Source organism: Salmo salar, chromosome ssa23 (genome assembly GCF_905237065.1).
Source record: "Salmo salar chromosome ssa23, Ssal_v3.1, whole genome shotgun sequence".
Taxonomy (NCBI): domain Eukaryota; kingdom Metazoa; phylum Chordata; class Actinopteri; order Salmoniformes; family Salmonidae; genus Salmo; species Salmo salar.
The window spans coordinates 12,705,187-12,728,393 of record NC_059464.1 but is presented as its reverse complement, the minus strand read 5'-3'; the positions used below and the strand labels follow the sequence as shown (position 1 = coordinate 12,728,393).

The window sequence follows — 23,207 nt, the reverse complement described above, 5'->3', positions numbered from 1 at the left end:
GCTCAAGTGTAACTCATTTGTTTTGACAAATTCTCTCTCTCCATCTCTCTCTCATTCTTTGCATCTCTCTCCCCCTTCTTCTCTCTCTCTTCTCTGTCCTCCCCCCTCTCTTCCTCCCAGGCTGCGGGCTCTAAGGGCCCTCCTGCAAAGTGTGTCCAGGGCTGAGGACATCATTAAGGTCCATGAGGCCAGACTGACAGAGAAGGAGACCACATCCTTGAATCCTGCAGAGGTGGGGGACTACAGGTCCACTCTGAAGGTAACAGTTACTGTATGACACACAAGCCCAAAGAATGTGGGAATGGCAGTGTCTGTCACATCAATTATTCAGCCTGTCAGTTAGCTGTGTGTGGTACTTCTAGGATAAAATGGTCTGTTTGTAAAATTAGGGCCCAATAAAATCCGTGATGTGGAAAACGAGGACGGAATCCAGACATTAAAACGGAATTCAACAATCAAATTATTTTTTATTGATGTAGCCGTAAGCGATGAAGCTAATGACAACCATCTTCTGGTAGATGGAAAGGCTTTCCAAAAAATTATCTCAATTAAATGTTAAATCCAAAGTAGTCTATCTGGCAGAATGATATCATCATTATTTTTGTCAATCCAGTGGTTATTTGTTTAGCAAACTCTGCAATCACATGTGTGCTACAGAAACACTGCTAACCAAGCAAGTCTCTTGCTGGTGTGCACTTGAATTAAAGGGTATCTACACCCAAAAAAGAGCATTTCTTAGATTTTTCCCACACCTCAAAAGTGCTCTCCTGATGTGGTTTAAGCACTGTTGTGGACTTAGAACATCCAATTTTGTTGTTTTTCTGTAAAAAAAAATGTGATTACTTGTATTTTTTTTATTAGATGAGTTTATTAGTCACATGCACAGGGTCGCAGATGTAATCTCAGGCTTAAGTGAAATGTTTATGCTCTGAGCTCCAACAGTGCAGGTCAAAAAAGAAGAAGTGATGAGTCAATAAAAAATTATAATAATAATATACTGTTTACACATTTACAATTGTAGCAATGATAAATGTCCATTGGGGATGGGAGCAGGGTAAGTGTCCATTTTGAGAGTGAAAACCTGAAAAGGGAAAAAATCTGAAAACCTGGAAAAACAAAATTGAGAACGGAATTTGGGAAAAAATAATATTGATTTTATAGGGCCCTAGTAAATGTTTTGAAGTCAGTGAGTTTTGTGGTTATTTGGGTTCTCGGGTATGTACTCTAAAAGGGACAGTTAACTTTCAGATTCAAATCTAAGATGTTCTGTTGTGTGTGTGTGTGTGTGTGTGTGTGTGTGTGTGTGTGTGTGTGTGTGTGTGTGTGTGTGTGTGTGTGTGTGTGTGTGTGTGTGTGTGTGTGTGTGTGTGTGTGTGTGTGTAGAGTATGAGGGCGGAGCTGGAGGGGAAGAGGGCCGTCCTGGTCTCCATGGAGACGGAGCTGGGGAAGGCGGTCCACTGGAATGGCCAGGTGGGTGGTGCCTTCCACAGGTGTGACGTGGACCTGTCCAGATACAGTGAACAGGTCAACCAGCTGTCTGACCGCTGGAGACGCATCCAGAGCCAGATAGACTCTAGGTATGGACCTATCTTTACCTTATCTATCTACACCTTTTTGGTTCCTTATCTCATTCTCACTACAATAGACATATCCTACATGACCAAAATTATGTGGACACCTGGTTGTCGAACATCTCATTCCAAAATCATGGTCATTAATATGGAGTTGGTCCCCCCTTTGCCGCTATAACAGCCTCCACTCTCTCGACAAACCATTTCTGTATGGACCTCGCTTTGTGCACGGGGGCATTGTCATGCTGAAACAGGAAAGGACCTTACCCAAACTCTTGCCACAAAGTTGGAAGCACAGAATCCTTTAGAATGTCATTGTATGCTGTAGCATTAAGATTTCCCTTCACTGGAACTCAGAGGCATAGCCCGAACCATGAAAAACAGCCCCAGACCATTATTCGTCCTCCACCTAACTTTACAGTTGGCACAATGCATTGGGGAAGGTAGCGTTCTCCTGGCATCCGCCAAACCCAGATTCGTCCATTGTACTGCCAGATGGTGAAGCGGGATTCATCACTCCAGAGAATGCGTTTCCACTGCTCCAGAGTCCAATGGCGGCGAGCTTTACACCACTCCAGCCAACACTTGGCATTGCGCATGGTGACCTTAGGCTTGTGTGCGGCTGCTCGGCCATGGAAACCCATTTCATGAAGCTCTTGACGAACAGTTTATTGTGCTAACGTTGCTTCCAGAGGCAGTTTGGAACTCGGTCGTGAGTGTTGCAACCGAGGACAGGTGATTTTTACACACTTCAGCACTTCAAGGTCCCGTTCTGTGATCTTGTGTAGCCTACCACTTCGCGGCTGAGCCTTTGTTGCTCCTAGACGTTTCCACTTCACAATAACAGTACTAACAGCACCGGGGCAGCTCTAGCAGGGCAGAAATGTTACGAACTGACTTGTTGGAAAGGTGTCATCCTATGACGGTGCCACGTTAAAAGTCCCTCAGCTCTTCAGTAAGGCCATTCTACTGCCAATGTTTTCCTATGTAGATTGCATGGCTGCGTGCTCGATTTTATGCACCTGTCAGCAACGGGTGTGGCTGAAATAGCCGAATCCACTCATTTGAAGGGGTGTCCACATACTTTTGTAAATATAGTGTATGTCTCACTCCCTAGCTTGATCTGCTTTGTTGTGTGTCGTCCCTCTGATTCTTGTTTACAGACTTCCTGTTCTCCACACCAATACACCTTTTTGATCCACCCTTCCTTTACATTTCGATTACTTAAAAAAACATACTTTTAAATAATCTATTTACAAAAACTGTATCTTGCTTCCCCTCTCTCTCAGACTGAGGGACCTGGAGGGGTACCTCCATCTGCTCCAGCAGTACACAACCACTAGCTCAGTCCTCAGTGAGTGGATTGGTGCTACTCGTCAGAAACATGACGCGCTGCAGGCCACCAAGATAGACAGCATCACAGCCCTGAACGAACACCTCAACCAGCAGAAGGTCAATCAATCAATCCAAAAAAAAAACAGTCCAGTTGTTCAATGTCTATTGGAGTCAATTTAACCCAACATATGAATCTATGTGTCTGTCTAGGTGCTGAACTCTGAGATCAAGGGGAAGAGGGAGAGTGTGGTGAGTGTTCTTGGAGACACTGACGCCTGCGTCAACTCCATCAAGGTACAGACCATTTCTGACTCATTATGTCTAACAGTACTTCTCTGTCCTAACATTTCTGTGATGTAATAAAATGTGTTTGCGTTGTACATTTGTTTTAATGTGACTGTATGTTTTTAGGACTATGAGCTGGAGTTGGCTTCATACAACGCTGGTCTAGAGACTCTACTAAACATCCATATGAAGAGGACCATGCTACAATCTCCTTCTACTAAACTCACTGAGGAGGTAACAGCAATCACAACATCCAGTCAACAAAGATACTTTAAAATGTGTGTCTAAACTCAGCAAAAAAAGAAACGTCATCTCACTGTCAACTGTGTTTATTTTCAGCAAACTTAACATGTGTACAGACATGTGACTAACTTAAATGGAATAATGTGTCCCTGAACAAAGGGGGGTCAAAATCAAAAGTAACTTAAGTAAGTAATTAAGTACTGCAGTGCATCTCCTCCTCATGGACTGCACCAGATTTTCCAGTTCTTGCTGTGAGATGTTAGCCCACTCTTCCACCAAGGCATCTGTAAGTTCCCGGACATTTCTGGGGGACTTGCAGATGCCCTAGCACTCACCCTCCAATCCAAAAGGGCCCAGACTCTTCGCTGGCCATGGCAGAACACTGACATTCCTGTCTTGCAGGAAATCACGCACAGAATGAGCAGTATGGCTGGTGGCATTGTCATGCTGGAGGGTCATGTCAGGATGAGCCTGCAGGAAGGGTACCACATGAGGGAGGAGGATGTCTTCCCTGTAATGCACAGCATTGAGATTGCCTGCAATGACAACAAGCTCAGTCCGATAATGCTGTGACACACCGCCCCAGACCATGACGGACCCTCCACTTCCAAATCAATCCCGCTCCAGGGTACAGGCCTCGGTGTAACACTCATTCCTTCGACGATAAACACGAATCCGACCATCATGCCTGGTGAGATGAAACCGTGACTCGTCAGTGAAGAGCACTTTTTGCCAGTCCTGTCTGGTCCAGCGACGGTGGGTTTGTGCCCATAGGCAACGTTGTTGCTGGTGATGTCTGGTGAGGACCTGCCTTACAACAGGCCTACAAGCCCTCAATCCAGCCTCTCTCAGCCTATTGCGGAAAGTCTGAGCACTGATGGAGGGATTGTGCGTTCCTGGTGTAACTCGGGCAGTTGTTGTTGCTATCCTGTACCTGTCCCGCAGGTGTGATGTTCGAATGTACCGATCCTGTGCAGGTGTTGATACACGTGGCCTGCTACTGCGAGGACAATCAGCTGTCCATCCTGTCTCCCTGTATCGCTGTCTTAGGCGTCTCACAGTACGGACATTACAATTTATTGCCCTGGCATGCATTATTTCCTTGCAGCATGCTTAAGGCACGTTCACGCCGATGAGCAGCGACCCTGGGCATCTTTCTTTTGTTGTTTTTCAGAGTCAGTAGAAAGGCCTCTTTAGTGTCCTAAGTTTTCATAACTGCGACCTTAATTGCCTACCATCTGTAAGCTGTTAGTGTCTTAACGACCGTTCCACAGGTGCATGTTCATTAATTGTTTAAGGTTCATTGAACAAGCATGGGAAACAGTGTTTAAACCCTTTACAATGAAGATCTGTGAAGTTATTTGGATTTTTTCAAATTATCTTTCAAAGACAGGGTCCTGAAAAAGGGACGTTTCTTTTTTTGCTGAGTTTATATCTCTGTTACACAACCACACACAACCCACTCAGTATCTACAGTGACTTCAAAAAGTATTCACACCCCTTGACTTTTTCCACATTTTGTTGTGTTACAAGGTGGGATTAAAATGGATTTAATTGTCATTTTTTGTTAACGATCTACACAAAATACTCTGTAATGTCAAAGTGGAAGAAAAATTCTAATATTTGTAAAAAGAAATATATATAATAATGAAAAATAAAACACTAATATATCTTGATTACGTAAGTGTTCAACCTCCTAAGTCAATACATGTTAGAATCACCTTTGGCAGTGATTACAACTGTGGGTCTTTGCACATTATTCTTGAAAAAATTATTCAGGTTCTGTCAAGTTGGTTGTTGATCATTGATCATTGCCATAGATTTTCAAGCCAATTTAAGTCAAACTGAAACTAGGCCACTCGGAATATTCCATGTCAAATCAAATCAAATCAAACTTTATTTGTCACATGCGCCGAATACGACAAGTGTAGACCTTACTGTGAAATGCTCACTTACAAGCCCTTAACCAACAGTGCAGTTCAAGAAGAGTTAAGAAAATATTTACCAAATAAACGAAAGAAAAAAAAATAGTGACACAGTAACAAGGCTATATACAGGGGGTACCGGTACCGAGTCAGTGTGCGGGGTACTGGTTAGTTGAGGTAATTTGTACATGTAGGTAGGGGTGAAGTGACTATGCATAGATAATAAACAGCGAGTAGCAGCAGTGTACAAAACAACTGGGTGGGGGGGGGGGGTCAACGTAATAGTCCGGTGGCCATTTTATTAATTGTTCAGCAGTCTTATGGCTTGGGAGTAGAAGCTGTTAAGGAGCCTTTTGGTCCTAGACTTGGAGCTCCGGTACTGCTTGCCGTGCGGTAGCAGAGAAAACTGGTGACTGGAGTCTCTGACAATTTTATGGGCTTTCCTCCGACACAGCCTATGATATAGGTCCTGGGTGGCAGGAAGCTTGGCCCCAGTGATGTACTGGGACGTACGCACTACCCTCTGTAGCGCCTTACGGTCAGATGCCGAGCAGTTGCCATACTAGGTGGTGATGCAACCAGTGTCATCTTGGTAAGCAACTCCAGTGTATATTTGGCCTTGTGTTTTAGGTAATTGTCCTGCTGAAAGGGGAATTTGTCTCCCAGTGTCTGTTGGAAAGCAGACTGAACTGATTTTACCTGTGCTTAGTTCTATTCAGTTTATTTTTATCCCCAAAAAATCCTTAGTCCTTGCCAATGGCAAGCATACACATGACATGACGTAGCTACTACCATGCTTGAAAATATGAAGAGTGGTACTCAGTGATGTGTTGTGTTGGATTTGCCCCAAACATAACCCTTTGAAAGAAAACAATTCCACTTCGACAGAATGGGGTATTGTGTGTAGGGTGTCAACTAAAAATCTTCCCAGAGTGAAATAGTGACGTCATGTAGTAAAGTTTACACAGTGTGAAAATGTTCCCAGTTCAATAATTGCACGTGCGTCTCTTTATGTGGATGGCTGAGCTCGTGCGGATGTTTCTCTCACACCCTCCCTCGCCCTTGATTTAGCTATCTCACTAACTAACGAACAAATATATATGCACTGTCAATCGAAAAAGTAGTGCCCAAATCTTTGCATTTGCAAAAAATCCCTTCTCACATCAACCCTCAGCACTTTGATGCACGAATCTGTGTATTTATATGCTGACCTTATGCCTCAACAAGCTTCTGATTGGTCAGTGTCAATACTCCTGGCCAACATTGATTGGCAGATGTGTGAAGCATATGCGCTTGCCCACAGAATAGTTTTTTGAGGTCGAGAGAGGGTGTGAGAGGAATTCATCCGCACGAGCTCAGCCATCCACATAAAGAGATGCATGTACAATCACTGAACCGGGAAAATTTTCACACTGGGAGAAATTTTTCAGCATGCCATCACAATCAGAACACGATTGGGAACGATTTCACGCTGGGAAGATTTTTTTTAGATTACAGTGACACAAAATCTCAATCTAATCCATTTGAAGTTCAAGGGGTGTGAATACGTTCTGAAGGCACTGTATGTCTCTGTCTCTTAGTGGTTTGTGTCATTGTGTGTCTCTATTATTTAACTGTGCATTGTTGACTTTCTTTCCCAGACTACGTTGCTGCAGACCCGTTACATAGAGCTGCTCACCCTGTCTGGTGACTACAACAAATACCTGGGAGAACTACACAATAACATGGAGACGCTCAAGGTACTGAGAGGAACCACACGGAACTGGAGATTCAATCTGTTCCGCTGTGTTTTTACAACAATGAGCTTTTAGACCACATGTGTCAAACAGAAAGCCTGCGGGCCAAATCCGTCCCGTGACACAGGTCTTATCCGGCCCGCACAATGATTTGTGTTGTCAATTCATTTTGGCCCGCTTCCATAATGCCCGCGACGCGCTGCACTACTAAGTCACAGCAACCACTGCCAACGTCCTGCATGCCAAATGGCATTGCCATACACACCCCCCTCCTCCCAAACCCACACACACACCTACACACAAGCCAGCCAGTGCACTGTATCATATCATCACTAATGGCACTGATTGAGTCTTCTACTGGACCGAAAGTTTAAAGGTGTTGTAGGCTAAATGACCATGCCAAGATTCGGTTCCGATGGGTCATTGCTGTAGCCTACAGAATATGTCATGTTGGTTGTAAAAAAGTTATAAGATAAAGGATTCACACGCGGGTATAAATTACTACTAAAGGACAATAGGACACACAAGACAGTATAAATGAGTCTACAGTTGAGTGATCTACTTCATGAAATTACAGCCTGATGTGCTCCCATTGGTGAATTCAAGGTCAATTGTGCTGCTTTAGTGTGTCCCGTTTACCGCGCGCAGCGGAGGCAACACTACAGCAATGTTTGAGCAGTAGCCTAGGCTGGCTACTCAACTACAAGACATTTTGATTGGTCATACAGCAATACTGCATTCAACTGCACCAGTGATCCATGTAGTGCAAAAAAAATAAAAAATGAAGTTTAAACGTTGGCTTCCGGTGACGCAACTTAGGAAATGGCTGCCTAGTTTTTCATACTGCACATCGCTTGGGTATTTCCCCCCCCTAAATTCAAGTATTTACTCTGAGCATTATAATAACTTACACAAAATGGAAAAGGGGAAAATAGGAAAAGGTCACGGAGCTACAACAACAGCCCGTAACAAAACAGCAGAAGATATAATCGTCGATGAACCCGAGATGGCTAATGCTAGCGCAAATAAGATAGCAGCAGCAAAAGAACCCTCATTTCGTGACGTGATAAAGGAGGAATTGCGTGAGGTGCTCACAGGCTTACGAGAGGACCTTCGAGAAGATGTACGAAAAGAACTAAATGAGTTCAAGAAGGACATTAACCAGAAACTTGAAGAAAACAAATTAGAACTTCACAGCATATCTACAAGAATGGGGGACGCAGAACAGCGCGTTGGGGAAACGGACACATGGAACTCCGCAGTCAAGGAAATACTTGAACAGTCACTGAAAAGCCAACACGCACTACAGGCAAAAGTGACAGAACTCGAAGGTTTCTCACGTCGAAAAAACATTAGACTTTATAACGTAGTAGAGGGCGCAGAAAAAGACTCTATGCCCAAATTCGTGGAGGGTCTATTCAAAGACATACTTGAAGACGACACTGACCTGGGAATCGAGAGAGCACACCCAGCTCTGGCCTCAACCCCCCCCAGCGGCGCCCCACCAAGATCCATAATAGTACGGTTCTTCAAATTCTCAGTCAAAGAGAAAGTCTTACATGCAACCTGGAAAAGGCCTGTTAACTTCCAAGGCCAACGAGTGTTCTTTGATCATAACTACGCGGGAGAGATACTGAAAAGAAGGAAAGAATACACCCCCATTAAGAAAGCACTTAAAGAGAAGGGTATTCGCTTCCAAACACCATTCCCGGCAAAAATGCGGGTATTTCTGGAAAATGGCCCGGTTACATACGAGCATGCAGACGAGGCGACTGAGAACCTGAAGTCGAGGGGCGACATCACCGGCGGAAAGACTCGAGCAGGCTCTCCCATGGATCGTTGTCGACCAGCAGAGTCATGGAGAGGAGGGGAACCACCTCGGCGAGAGGACGTTCACATCCGAGAGAGACTCAGGCATTTCCAACGGGAAGATGGAAGACCCTGAATCGGATTTAACAGAATTAATAGTTACCGCGAGCTGTTAAGACATTGGGTTGTTATGGTTGACATTGCAATAGGTAAAATATCTCCCCTATTTTCCCCCAATGCTGAACAAGGGTGAGTAGCCAAAAGTATGTGTTCCCTGTAGCTCAGTTGGTAGAGCATGGTGTTTGCAACACCAGGGTTGTGGGTTCGATTCCCACGGGGGGCCAGCACAGAAAAAAAAGGAAAAAAAAAACATGTATGAAATGTATGTATTCACTACTGTAAGTCGCTCTGGATAAGAGCGTCTGCTAAATGACTCAAATGTGTTCTTTATGAACACACTAAGTAGCATCACGTTAATAACATATATATTAACTAAGTATTAATGACACATTGACAATGGGATGACAGAAGGGCATTTCAAGGGGAGGATTCATGATATGCACGCATAACCGATATAGTTTTCACTTGTTATTAACCGATGTGTATAAGCGACGAAATAGGCGCCCTCATTATTTTCGGTTCCAACAGGTCTTGTTTGTGACTACGTTATCTGAGCGAGGGGCCCCTCCTGCGGACAGGCTCATCCCCTCAAACCCCAGAGGCAAGAGACAGTCTGACACGGGAGTCTAAATACCAAAGTATTTTCCCACTTTGGTTTACTTTATTATCGTTCTTGATTTTTCGTTCATTTTTAGGCTCATGATAAGCAGGCAGATATGGTGCACAGTTTTTTATTTATTTATATCGATGCATCATCGGGAATTTAAGTCTCAATGTAAACGGACTGGGGAGTGTCATCAGGGGAAGTAAGGTAATAGCAAAGATGAAACGGGAGAGGGTTGACATACTATTCTGGCAGGAAACTCACTTATCCACACCTGAACACGAGAAACTCAAGAAAATGGGATATAGGAATACTTTTTTTCTTCTTACAAAATGGTTAGAAGTGGAGTTGCAATCTTGATCTCAAATTCAGTTAATTTTGAGTTTATGTCAGAAATAAAAGACAATGAGGATAGATGTATACTTGTTAAATGTAAACTGGATAACAAGGAAGTTACATTATTTAATATATACGCACCCCCAGGGAGTGACATGGTCTTCTACGGGAAGGTGTTTGATTTAATTGCCACAGAATCCTCTGGCACTCTTATCTGTGGAGGGGATTTTAACACAATTTTAAATTCAAAATTGGAGCACAAATCAAAATAGGAAAATGAGTCTAGTTGCTAAAAAGATCAATAGGACATTGCAGGATCTAGGACTGCTCGATGTATGGCGTGACACCCACAAGACCGATAAGGAATATACTTTTTACTCAGCCCGCCACACTGAATACTCCAGGTTAGACTACTTTTTCATGTACAGTGCAGATAGACACAGGCTTAAGGATTGTAGGATCGGGCAGAGCGACTTATCAGATCATAATGGAGTTTACCTTACTCTACACCTTGATAGCAAACCAAGAAATACTATATGGAGACAATACAAGCATGCTGAATGATCCAGCATTCAAGGAATCAATAAAGACAGAATTGAATATCTATCTGGAGAATAATGATAACGAGGAAGTATCTCCTGCTACATTGTGGGATACAGCTAAGGCGGTTATTAGAGGAAAGATCATAGCCACATCATCTCAAGAAAAAGATTAAAGCACAGAAACGGATTAAATTACAGGAAACCCTAAGAAACTTAGAACGATCTCATAGTCAATACAAAGACCCTCTTATATTACGAGAGATTCAAAAGGTAAAACAGGAAATTGACCAGATGTATAGAGAAGTAGAGAAAAAACTCAGGTTCCTGAAACAACGATATTATGAAGCAGGCTCAAAGGCAACCAAATTACTAGCATGGAGACTCAGGAAACAACAAGCACAGAATACCATTTTCAAAATAAAAGACCCCAAACAAAGAGGATTACATGCAAATTAGATGAAATACAGTATTCATTTGAATCATATTACACAAATCTGTACAAGCAACCAGAGAAGGCAGATTCACAGACAATAGAGCATTTTTTGAACTCACTTGATCTACCCTCAATTGGGACAGAGCAAAATGATAGACTAGCTTTAGAAATATCCACCGAATAAATTAATAAAGCAATATCTCAACTAAAAGTAAACAAGTCTCCAGGCACTGATGGCTTCCCTTCAGAATAGTCCAAGACCTTCAGAGAACAACTAACACCTCTACTTAAGGCCTGTTTTAACTGGACTCTGCGGGAGGGGGGTCTCCCACCGTCATGGAGAGAGGCCATCATATCTGTAATCCCAAAAGAGGGTAAAGATAAGAAGGAATGCACTTCATATAGACCTATCGCAATTCTTAACACGGATTATAAACTATATGCATCAATAATAGCCAAAAGAATGGAGAACATAATCCCAGAATTGATTGACGGAGATCAAACTGGTTTCATACAAAATAGGCAGACCCTGGACTATATAAGGAGAACACTTCATGTCATGGACCACATTACTCAGAATAAGACAAGTGCAATATTAATCAGTCTAGATGCAGAAAAGCATTTGATTCAGTGCGATGGGATTACCTATTCCAAGTTATGGAAAGATTTGGTTTCAACAAAGAAGTGATACAGTCAGTTTTGGGAAATAAGGACATGGTAATAGAAATATACAGTAGACAAAATCAGTGGATTAATTTCTCTCTGAAGACATGGTATAGGGTAGTTAAGCAAAATAAATTAGACAGAGAGATCAAACTGCTGAGTTGGCCCGCATACGACCCCAGCTTCATCCCTGCAACACAGGACAGCATATTTAAACAATGGACGCAGAAAGGCATCACATCATTCAGTACAATTATAAGGAATGGGGACCAAGATAACTTCCAGGGCCTAAGTAAAAAACATGGCTTGGATAAACAAGACTTTTACAGATACCTACAAGTTCGACACTATTTCTTAAGGGAGATAAAAGTGACTGACCCTCGAGCACCTCCAAAATTAATCCAAGTATTCACTAACTCATACAACTTGGGGAGTAACAAAAAACTATTTCAAATATCTACATGGGTATTCAATCCTCAAAGAAACATTCTACAAACTATATTAAAAAGAAATGGGAGGAGGAACTTAATATTGAAATAACTGATGAAACATGGTTGAACATATTAGAGACTCAACAAAGCTCCACCAGCTCAAGGTCATGGAGAGAATTCTGTTGGAAGAATGTTATACGTTTCTTCATAACACCTAAACTGAAATCAAAACAGACTTGCTCCCTACACCCTTGTTGGAGAGAATGCGGTCTATTGAGGGTGGAGCACTCTCATATCTTTTGGACTTGGCCCGCAATCGAAACTTACTGGAGAGAAATAAGATCTAACATTGGAAAAATAATGGGATTTGACATAGAACAAACATTCATTTCTTTGTACTTGGTTGAAATACCTGATAACTTACACAATAGAGAAAAGTACCTCTTGAAGGTCCTACTGGCAGCCAGTAAAAAGGCTATCACTAGGAAATGGCTACAAAAAGACCCTCCCACAGTGACACAATGGATAGACATTGTAAAAGAAATACACCACATGGAGCCTATGACCTTTGCTTTAAGAACTCAAGAGGAGAGAGGTCAGGAATACTGGTAAAAAGGGGTTTCGTACTTGAAAAAGGTCTAATTCAAAGATGTCAATGTAACTAATATGATGAAGGTATGACGTGCACTGTAACTGACAGATCTTTTTTGTTGTTCTTTTATTTTACTTTATTTGTACTTTGTGTTCCTACAATAAAAACAAAGTATTAAAAAAAAGTTAAAATGTTTAAATGTATCTCTTTTGTTTTAATATGTTAAAAATGCTATAATACAAGATCCTATGTACAGTCATGGCCAAAACTATTGGCACCCTTGCACTTTTTTCTAATAATGCACCATTTATTCAAGAAAACTGTTGAATATTTTGGTATCCACAACTGTATGTATTTGGTTTGCAGTTGACCATCACAAAAAAATCGGAATAATTTACTAAATGTTAGCTTATTCCACAAAGAAATCCTAAAATGGCCTGGGCAATATTATTGGCACCTTCAAGAAGTTGCAGGTGCCTCCAATATAAAAATCACTCATTCAACCAGTTTGAATAGAGAAAACGACTCATTCTCCTGTTTTGTGTCACTGTGTGTACTGCAATGAGCATGGAGAAAAGAAAGCAAAACAGAATTATCTAAGGAGGTCAGACACAAGATTGTAGCCAAGCATGGACAATCTCAAGGCTACAAGTCCATCTCCAGAGACCTTGATGTTCCTGTTTCCACCGTACGTAATGTTATCAAGACGTTTAAGGCCCATGCCACTGTAGCCAACCACCCTGGATGTGGCCGCAAGAGAACTTGATGGAAGATTCCAACGAAGGATTGTTTGAATGGTGGAGAAAGCACGTCGATCAACTGCCACACAGATTCAAGCTGACCTTCAGACACAAGGTACGACAGTTTCAACTTGCACCATCCGTTGCCAGCTCAATGAAAGGCAGTTATATGGTAGGAGACCCAGGAGGACCCCACTGCTGAGTAAGAGACATAATAAGCCCGATTTGCCAAAACACACCTGAACATGCCAAAATCCTCCTGGAAGAGTGTGCTGTGGACAGATGAGACCAAATTAGAGCTTTTTGGTAAAGCACACCATCTCTATGTTTACAGAAAACAAAATGAAGCCTTCAAAGAAAATAACATCTTCCCTACAGTCAAACATGGAGGAGGTTCTGTGATGTTTTGGGGTTGCTTTGCTGCCTCTGGCACTGGGTGCCTTGAACGTGTGCATGGCATCATGAAATCAGGAGAATACCAAGGCATTTTAGAGCGTAATGTCGGACCCAATTTCATAAAACTAGGTCTCCATTGAAGGTCATGGGTCTTCCAGCAGGACAATGACCCCAAACACACTTCAAAAAGCACCCAGGAATGGTTCAAGATAAATCACTGGACTGTTCTGAAGTGGCCAGCAATGAGTCCAGATCTAAATCTCATTGAAAACTTGTGGAGAGAACTGAAAACAGCAGTTTGGGGAAGGCACCCTTAAAATCTGAGAGAACTGGAGCAGTTTGCACAAGAAGAATGGGCCAAACTGCCAGTATAGAGGTGCAGGAAGCTCATTGAAGGCTATAGGAAGCAGTTGATTGCAATTATTTTGACCAAAGGATGTGCTACCAAATATTAAGTCTAGGGTGTCAGTAATTTTATCAATGCCATTTCTGTTTCTTTTCTGATTTAAATGGATATATTAAGTTCTGTAAAAAAAAAAAAAGTTCCGTAATATTAACAGTGAAATAAAGAATTGTGGAGACCAAATATTGTGGTCAATTTCAACATATTTTTGGGGAAAATTCTGAGTTACTTGAAAAAAGTGCAAGGGTGCCACGATGGTACATAAGTGGACATTATGAAGGGCCATATTTTGTGCCGCAGATGTATTTTTTTTGTAAAAACAATCATAGTAGGCTATGTCTGGCCCGCAAATTTGTTGTGTTTTTTCAATATGGCCCTTGTACTGATTGAGTTTGACACCCCTGTTTTAGACCTTGTAGTAGGGGTTTCATTATAGTTTCAAGTTTATTTGCCAAGTTGCAATTAATACATTGGAAATATTATTATCCACTCTACCTGACCCTAATCCTTCCTTCTCCACCTGTAGATGCGTAACACCAGGATCGACCTGTTGGAGGAGGAGCTACGGCTGCTCAAAGAGGACATTGAGGACCACAACGCTAAGAACAGTTCTCTGGAGGAGGCGTTAGTCCGCTACCGGCTGGAGCTGTCCCAGTCACAGGAGCAGCTCCTCTCTGTGGAGGAGGTGAAGAGGAGCACGGCCCTGCAGTGCAGCGCCACCCAGGACTCCCTTGCCTCCACCCACAGCCAACTGAAGGAGCTGCAGGAGCAGGTGACCCGCCTCACCTCCCTGAACGAGGAGGAGAAGAGGAAGAGGAGGATGGCGGATGAGCGCTACGGGGAGCAGCAAGATGAGCACGAGCAGGTGCTGAGGAGAAGGCAGAAGGAGTTGGAGCAGGCCAACTGGGCAAAGATGGAGGTGGAGAAGAGCGTGGGGGACCGGGAGAGGGAGGCAGAGCAGTTAAGGAAGCAGCTGGAGGAGGAGGTGCAACGCTTCAAAGAGTTGGAGCAAGAGCTGTCTAAGGTAAGGAGACAATGCAGTGTGGAGATCAGTAACCTAAAGCTCAGCTACGAGTCCCAGATCACCATCTGCAGGACGGACATCCAGCACCTGTCTTCCCAGAGGGAGGAGGTGGACCAGGGCATCAAGTTGCAGTGTGACCGGTTAGAGGCTGATAGGAGGGACCAGGAGGACCAGCTCAGGAGGCTGAACGTGTCTCTGAGACAGGCCGAGGAGCAGAGGAAGACAGCGGAGGAGGAGGCCCATTTTCAGAGATCTGTGGTCACAGAGGAGGCGCGGAGGAGAAGGGAGCTGGAGGCGCAGGTGGAGATATTAGTCAGGCAGAGAGGGGAGGACAGTAGTCAGTATAGAGAGGAGGTGTCAGAGCTCACCAAGGCCCTGCAGGACAGTAGCGGCCAGCTGGTCCTCCTCACAGACAGCCTGGACGAGGAGCAGAGGAGGAGGAGAGCATTGGAGGAGGAGAGGACCAGGATGGAGCTGCTCCTGGGGGAGATTCAGGGTAAGCAGACCTCCTCCTCCCAGGCCGTGACCCGGCTGAGGGAGGTGGAGGAGGAGCTGGTTAGTATCTGTACAGAGTTTAAGAAGGTGAGCGGTGAGAAGAACAAGGCAGAGCAGAGTGTAGCCAGGTTACAGGGACGTGTCAAGGAACTGCAGGCTACTCTTGAAAGGCTAGATGGGGAGGTGGAGGCTTTGAGGAGAACCAGCCAGGAGGAGGTGATCAAGAGGACGCACGTGGAGACAGAGCTCCAGAAAACCAACCACACCATGCGGGAGTACACCAGCACCATCGCCACCCTGCGTCGCAGTCAGGAGGAAGCCAAAACCATGGGGAGGAGGGGAGAAGAGGAGCACAGGAAACTCCAGGAGGAGCTAGAGAGGAGGTTGAAGGAGTTCAAAGCCTCCACGGAGTGTCTGGCGTCTCTGAGCTCCGAGCTGAAGTCACTCCAACAGCATCTCTTCCAGGAGCAGGCCAAGGTCCGCGAGGCTAATCTCCGTAACGAAACACTCTACAAGACCATCGAGGAGAAGAGCCGAGTGATCAACGAGAGCTCGGTAGAACACGAGCGTCTCCAGACCCTGACCCAGACCCTGACCAAAGAGCAACTGCGGCTCGAGGAGGAGTTGAGGGGGGTGAAACATGAGAGGGAGGAGCTGCTGAGGACCAGACAGGGGGCTGATGACCAGCTGGTGGCCCAGATCACTGGCCTGGAGCTGCAGCTGAAGAGCAGCTTGAGAAGCAGCCTGGATACCCAGAGCCTGGTGGCAGAGCTCTCTTCGGAGAGGGAGAAACTCAGGATGGAGATAGAGCAACTCCAGAGTCAGGTCTTTGAGGTACTTGTCTTGAACCTCAGAGGTTCATGTCGGACTGTTTTGTGTTTCTCCAAATCAGACTATACTGATTTAGTTAGTTGGTGGAATAGCTTTAGCTGGCTGCAGACAATCGTTTATCTTGCATGCTGGCAAACCTCATGTAGATGCCTGCCTTTGCTTGTTTATTGTGAAACACATACAAGGCATGCATCCTTGTATGTGTTGAGATTTGCATTTTCAATTGTGAGATTGAAGGAAAAAAATGAATGCAAATGCAATCTGTGCATCCTATATGGTTGCCCTCACCATACTGCTGTCACACACCCCTGCCCACAACTAGATACTTCCTCTGTTGATTTACCAATCATCATGCTTTTTTTGCCTTTGCTTGTTTTGTCTCCAATGATCCACAGTGTCTACATCATCGCTTATCTTGTCCTCTGGTCTTAATTTAGTCTCTGTCTTTGTAATTATTGTCGTGTTCATGTATCTAGTAATATTAGTAGATAGCTTCTCCTTTGTCTAGTCTAGTAAACTGGTAATCAGTCCTAGTCAACAGTATCTGTCTATTTCCTTTGAATGTACAGGAAACCAATTGCACTTTTTGTATCTGTGTGAATTGTTTCCATGTTGGGGAATTCTGGTAATCTATTCCTTTAGTCATATAATTTTAATTGACCAATGATAACTGCTTATTTTCAATGTGTGGGTAAGTTATTGGAGCTGTGTTTTGTTTTTCAATAACAGAGCATGCTGTTCTTATTGTAAATGCCAAATCACAGAATTCTGTGACATTTTTTAACAAAATAATTCATTATTATTCTAAAACTAATCACTCAACTAATATTTTGCAGGTGGACATTTATTTTCATGAATCTTGTCCTGGAGGCAGAACTGAGCGATTTCCGCTTAGATAGGCCAGCTGCAAAATCAAAATTGGCTGTATTGTAAATATTTATGAAAACAAAGTTAATTCAAGGTTAGGGGAACGATTAGACATTCGGGTTAGCAGTGTGGTTAAGGTTAGGTTTTTAAAAAACTGTGCCAGTTAGTGACCACCCTGCAGAGCTGCCTCAAGAACAAGATTCATGACGAAAAACGCTAACCTGCTAATATTCTGCCCATTTGTCTGGCTATCTGTATATCTCTCCTTCACCCCTCTGTCCCTCTCTCTCCTTCTCTTCCTCTCTCTCTCCCTTGACCCTTCTCCCCCATCTCTCCCCATTCAGACATCCTGTCTGATTCAGTCCACCCAGACCCAGTACAACAAGATAGTGATGGAGAGAGATGCTCTGCTGTTGAATCTAAAGCAGACAAACCAGGACAGAGCTCGCTCTCAGAAGCTAGAGGAAGAGCTGAACCACATGAAAGTCTCTCTTGAGTCCGAGTTACGCATCAAGCTGTGCCTGCAGGAGGAGAACGAGAAGGTGTGTATTGTTGATTTCACTTTGCTGTCTAGAGTCAATCTTATATATGTATTTTAAATTTGATTCATTCATTCATTCCTTCATTTATCCATCCGTCTATTGATTCATTAATTTATTATTCATATTAAATGAATTTGTATTAATATCATATTTATTATTATTTATATTCATCCATCAATTAATACATTTATTCATCCATCCAGATCAAGAAGGACTTCCTGTACTGGAAGGGCCAGTACGAGTCCAAGGAGGGCGAGATGAGGCAGTTTAACTCAGAGAAGGAGAAGCTGGAGCGGGAGAGGAGCTCTCTGAAGACTGAGATAGAGCGGTTGATGAGAGAGCTGAGGGCGGTGGAGGAGCGTCATAAGAGCAGGCTGCTGATCACCCAGACCCAGTTCTCTGAACTCACCTCCGTCAGAGACTCCCTGGAGGCAGAGTTGAGGAAACTCAGGGAGCGGCCCTACGCCTTCGCCAAGCACACCCAGACGGACGAGAGCGGAAAGAAAGACCTGGACCCCGCCACGCTGGTCTTCGATGGTGTCCGCAAAATGGTGACGGCCAAGCAGCTGCTGGACTGTGGGGTCATCAACAAAGTGACTTACGGACAGCTCCTGAATGGTCAGAAGACCGTCCGCGAGGTGTCTGTGGACATCAAACTCAATCTTAAGGGGACTGGGAGTATCTCTGGTGTGGCTGTGGGACGTCAAGGTAAAATGTCCCTCACAGAGGCCAAGAGAGACAACATCCTCTCTGAAGACAGCGCCATCTTGCTGCTAGAGGCCCAAGCTGCCACAGGCCACATAGTGGATCCCAGAGCCAACGAGAAGATGACGGTGCAGGAGGCGTGCAAGAGAGGAGTGGTATACGAGGAGGACAGAGAGAGGCTGCTGATTGCTGAGGCTGCATGTCTGGGGTACCGTGACCCCAACACCACCAAGCTCCTGTCAGCAGGCCAGGCTATGAGGAAGGGCCTGATCGATAGAGACACAGCTCTACGGATGCTCCAGGCACAAGAATCAGTAGGGGGAATCATAGACCCTGTCCTCAGTGTCTTCCTCCCTAAAGATGCAGCCATGGACCGGGACCTGATCGACGAGGATCTGTACCGGGCCTTGAACCAACGACCTGAGTGTTACTTGGACCCAGACACCCAGATGGGGGCCAGCTACGTATCCCTGAAGAGGAGATGCAAGGCCGAACCCACCACAGGTCTCCTGATCCTCCCCGCTCCAGAGAAGCCCATGACAGTGAAGGGTCTCAGGGGAGAGGTGTCTGTCACAGACCTGATGAATGCTAACCTCTTGGAGAAATCTGACATGGACCAACTGAAGGAAGGCAAACTGACCAGCCAGGACATCGAGGACCGGTTGAGGTCGTACCTCTGTGGCTCCACCTGTATTGCGGGGGTCTACAACGAGGCAAATGACAAGACCTTGTCCATCTACCAGGCCATGAAGGAAGGGTTACTGAAGCCCGGCACCACCCTGGAGCTCCTCGAAGCCCAGGCCGCCTCCGGATTCATGATCGACCCTGTCAACAACCTCTGTCTGACCGTGGCCGATGCCTACACGAGGGGCCTGGCTGGGCCGGAGTTCAAAGACAAACTGTTGTCTGCAGAGAGGGCCGTCACCGGGTATAAAGACCCAGGCACAGACAAGATCATCTCCCTGTTCCAGGCCATGGAGAAGGGGCTGATCGAGAAGGGACATGGGATCCGTCTACTGGAGGCTCAGATTGCCAGCGGGGGTATCATCGACCCCAGACACGGCCACCGCATCGAGGTGGTGACTGCCTATAAGAAGGGCTACTTCAGCAAGGAAATTAACCAGATCCTGACAGACGAAGGGGACGAATCCAAGGGCTTCTTCGATCCAAACAACCAGGACAACCTAACTTATCTCCAGCTAAAGAAACGCTGCATCATAGACCAGAAGACTGGCCTGGTTCTCCTCTCCATCAACAAGAAGAAGGAACCGCCTCAGCCCACCACCCAGAAGAGCACTCTAAGGAAGAGGAGGGTGGTGATTGTAGACCCAGACACCAATAAGGAGATGTCGGTGAAGGAAGCATATGACAAGGGGCTGATCGACTACGAAATATTCCTGGAGCTGTCGCAGCAAGAGTGTGAGTGGGAGGAAATCACTATCACCACCCAGGATGGATCCAAGAGATTGGTCATCTTCGACAGAAAGACGGAGATCCAGTATGACATCAGAGAGCTGCTGGAGAAGAATGTGATCAACCAATCATTGTACGACCAGTATAGATCGCAGATGATTACTCTCACACAGTTTGCTGACATCGTCACCAGCCAGACCAAAGCAAACAGATCCTCTGCCTCGTCTTCCTCCTCCTCATCAACATCATCATCCAAAGCCAGAGCAGCAGCAACATCAGCAGCAGCATACTCATCCCTGCTGTCTTCATCAACCACCTACTCACCACGGATCACTTCAACATCATCTACTTCCATCAAGGCTGAGAAGACGAGCTCCATCATTGGCAGCTCTACCATTGGACCCTCCTCCATTGGAACCTCCATTGGCGACGGCTCCACCATCACTAGATCCACCACCAGCAGCTCCTTTACCCAGCCCGATGGCCCTTCCTCTCCCAGCTCTCTGAAGCATATCGCCAGTATCTCTGTCTCCCTGGCTTGCCCTGCTGAAGCTGTGGTCTTGGATGGGGAGCAGAGTCCTGTGGGCGCCATCTTTGACATGGAGGCCCTGGAGAAGATCTCCATCTCCGAGGCTCACAAACGTGGGCTGGTGGACAGCATTTCTGCCCAGAGACTACTGGAGGCCCAGGCTTGCACCGGAGGCATTGTAAACCCTTCTGATGGACGGCGCCTGTCAATCCAGGAGGCCTCCATCCAGGGGATCATCGAGAACGACATGGCTACCAGGCTGAAGCCCGCCCAGAAGGCCTACATCGGGTTTGAAGACATCAAGTGTAAGCACAAGATGTCCGCTGCTGAGGCTATGAGGGAGAAGTGGCTTCCCTATGAGGCGGGCCACCGCTTCCTGGAGTTCCAGTTTGTTACCGGAGGCCTGTATGACCCAGAGCTGGGCCGCAGGAGGACCATCAAGGAGGCTCTCAAAGAGGGCTGGCTGGATGGAAGAGGGGCCCAGAAGCTCCAGGACATGAGGCACCATGCCAAGAACCTGACCTGCCCCAAGACCAAGCTGAAGATCTCTTATAAAGAAGCGATGGATAACTGCTTGGTGGAGGAGAATACAGGAGTCAAGATGCTCCAGGCTGCCTCTGCCTCCTCCAGAGGGATCAGTAGTCCGTACAACTTATCCGCTCCCGGGTCCACATCGGGCTCCAGGACCGGGTCGAGGGCGGGCTCTCGGAGAGGCAGTGTGGACCTGGGATCATCTGGCTCCTCCAGACGATACAGCATCGTCAGCAGCACCACCTACAGCCGCACCTCCTTCAGTTCCAGCTCCATGTCATAGGGTGATGGAGAAGAGGGAAAAATAGGGATAACTATTAATTAGTTACATTAACTTAGTCTTTGTCTTAACTTCTGCATACTTTTAGTTTTTTTACATATTACCTTTTGCTTTACTTATGTAAGGAAGCCCTGCTTATTGGTCAGTTAGAAATGTCTCTGTCCTAAATAAAGAGGTCCCATCAAATGTTTTATCTTCTGTTTAAAGTGGCTGCAGACTGATAACAATTAAAACAAACATTCTTGGATGTTTGAATGGAAGAAAAATACTTTATGTAAATTGTATTTGTTCTCTCTGACAGCATGATATGACCACTTTGCTGCCAGACTATATTTTTTCAAAACTGTTGTACTACAGTATAAATGTATCATTTTGATGACAATAATGTAACAAATTTACAAATGTATAAAAAGTTGGATGGGAGAGGGTTAATGTCTTATGTGTGTTTTGGGGAACATTAATAGGTGTGAGGTACAGCACTGTTTCTTGCATGGTATGTGAGGAGGTGTCATAATAACATTGCTTAGTGTTTATACTTTTAGTGTTGTATGGGGCTGTCTTCTTTTAACACAATGTAACTATTTTTCTATTTCTCAAAATAAAATGTTACATCCTTGCTCTTTGGTTTCTGTGTGAAATAGCCTATATATGGTCAGTAAAATTATGTAATGATTTTTGTATGAATACATAAAAAATACCACACTAAGCCTAAAATAGGCCAGTGTCCTTAGAGCATCGAGACATGTATTCATAGTCATAAATATTGTGTGAAATAAACACAGAAATGATCATTTAGAATGTGCCAGATGGCCCTCACATAAAGCCTAAACTAATCTGCAGGTCAGAGAGAACGGTTTCTAGATCTGGTTTAGAGAATATAACTACATAACAATCAAATCATGAGTAGTTTATTCTTCCAATGTTAAACTATACAAGTGAGCCAAACTATACTGAACAAAAATATAAACGCAACATGCAACAATTTCAAAGATTTTAATGAGTTACAGTTCATTTAAGGAAATCAGCCAATTTAAATCAATTCATTAGGCCCTAATCTATGGATTTCACATGACTGAGAATACAGATATGCACCTGTTGGTCACAGATACCTTAAAAAAGAGATAGGAGCGTGGATCAGAAAACCAGTCAGTATCTGGTGTGACCACCATTTGCATCATGCAGCGCGACATCTCCTTTACATGGAGTTGATCAGGCTGTTGATTGTGGCCTGTGGAATGTTGTCCCACTCCTCTTCAATGGCTGTGGGAAGTTTCTGGATATTTGCAAGATCTGGAACAGGCTGTCGTACACGTCAATCCAGAGCATCCCAAACTTGCTCAATGTGTGACATGTCTGGTGAGCATGCAGGCCACGGAAGAACTGGGACATTTTCAACTTCCAGAATTTGTGTACAGATCCTTGCAAGATGGGGCCGTGCATTATCATGCTGAAACATGAGGTGTTGGCGGCGTTTGAATGGCACGACAATGGGCCTCGGGATCTCGTCATGGTATCTCTGTGCATTCAAATTGCTATTGATAAAATGCAATTGTGTTCATTGTCCATAGCTTATGCCTGCCTGCCCACACCATAACCCCACTGCCACCATGCGGCACTCTGTTCACAACGTTCAAATCAGCAAACCGCTCACCCACACACCGCCATACACATGGTCTGTGGTCGTGAGGCTGGTTGGACATACGGACAAATTCTCTAAAACGACGTTGGAGGTGGCTTATGTTAGAGAAATGAACATTAAATTATCTGGCAAAAGCTCTGGTGGATATTCCTGCAGTCAGCATGCCAATTGAACGCTCCCTCAAAGC

General features: G+C 44.7%; 1 protein-coding gene across 2 annotated transcripts in view; it reads left to right on the top strand.

The window, feature by feature from the left end:
- The window catches only part of LOC106584072 (desmoplakin), a 36,060-nt gene extending 14,063 nt beyond the window's left edge, over window positions 1-21,997 (top strand). Inside the window, exons 16-24 of one of the 2 annotated variants that reach the window (XM_014168912.2) lie at window positions 121-259; window positions 1,384-1,577; window positions 2,861-3,023; window positions 3,117-3,200; window positions 3,318-3,425; window positions 7,000-7,098; window positions 14,691-16,517; window positions 17,726-17,923; window positions 18,127-21,997. In XM_014168912.2, coding sequence (XP_014024387.2) covers window positions 121-259; window positions 1,384-1,577; window positions 2,861-3,023; window positions 3,117-3,200; window positions 3,318-3,425; window positions 7,000-7,098; window positions 14,691-16,517; window positions 17,726-17,923; window positions 18,127-21,384 — 6,070 coding nt within the window. In that variant the 3' untranslated portion in view covers window positions 21,385-21,997. The remainder of the gene's footprint in view (window positions 1-120; window positions 260-1,383; window positions 1,578-2,860; window positions 3,024-3,116; window positions 3,201-3,317; window positions 3,426-6,999; window positions 7,099-14,690; window positions 16,518-17,725; window positions 17,924-18,126) is intronic. The other variant, XM_014168913.2, reaches the window with a different exon arrangement.
- The last annotated feature ends 1,210 nt before the right edge of the window (window positions 21,998-23,207 follow it).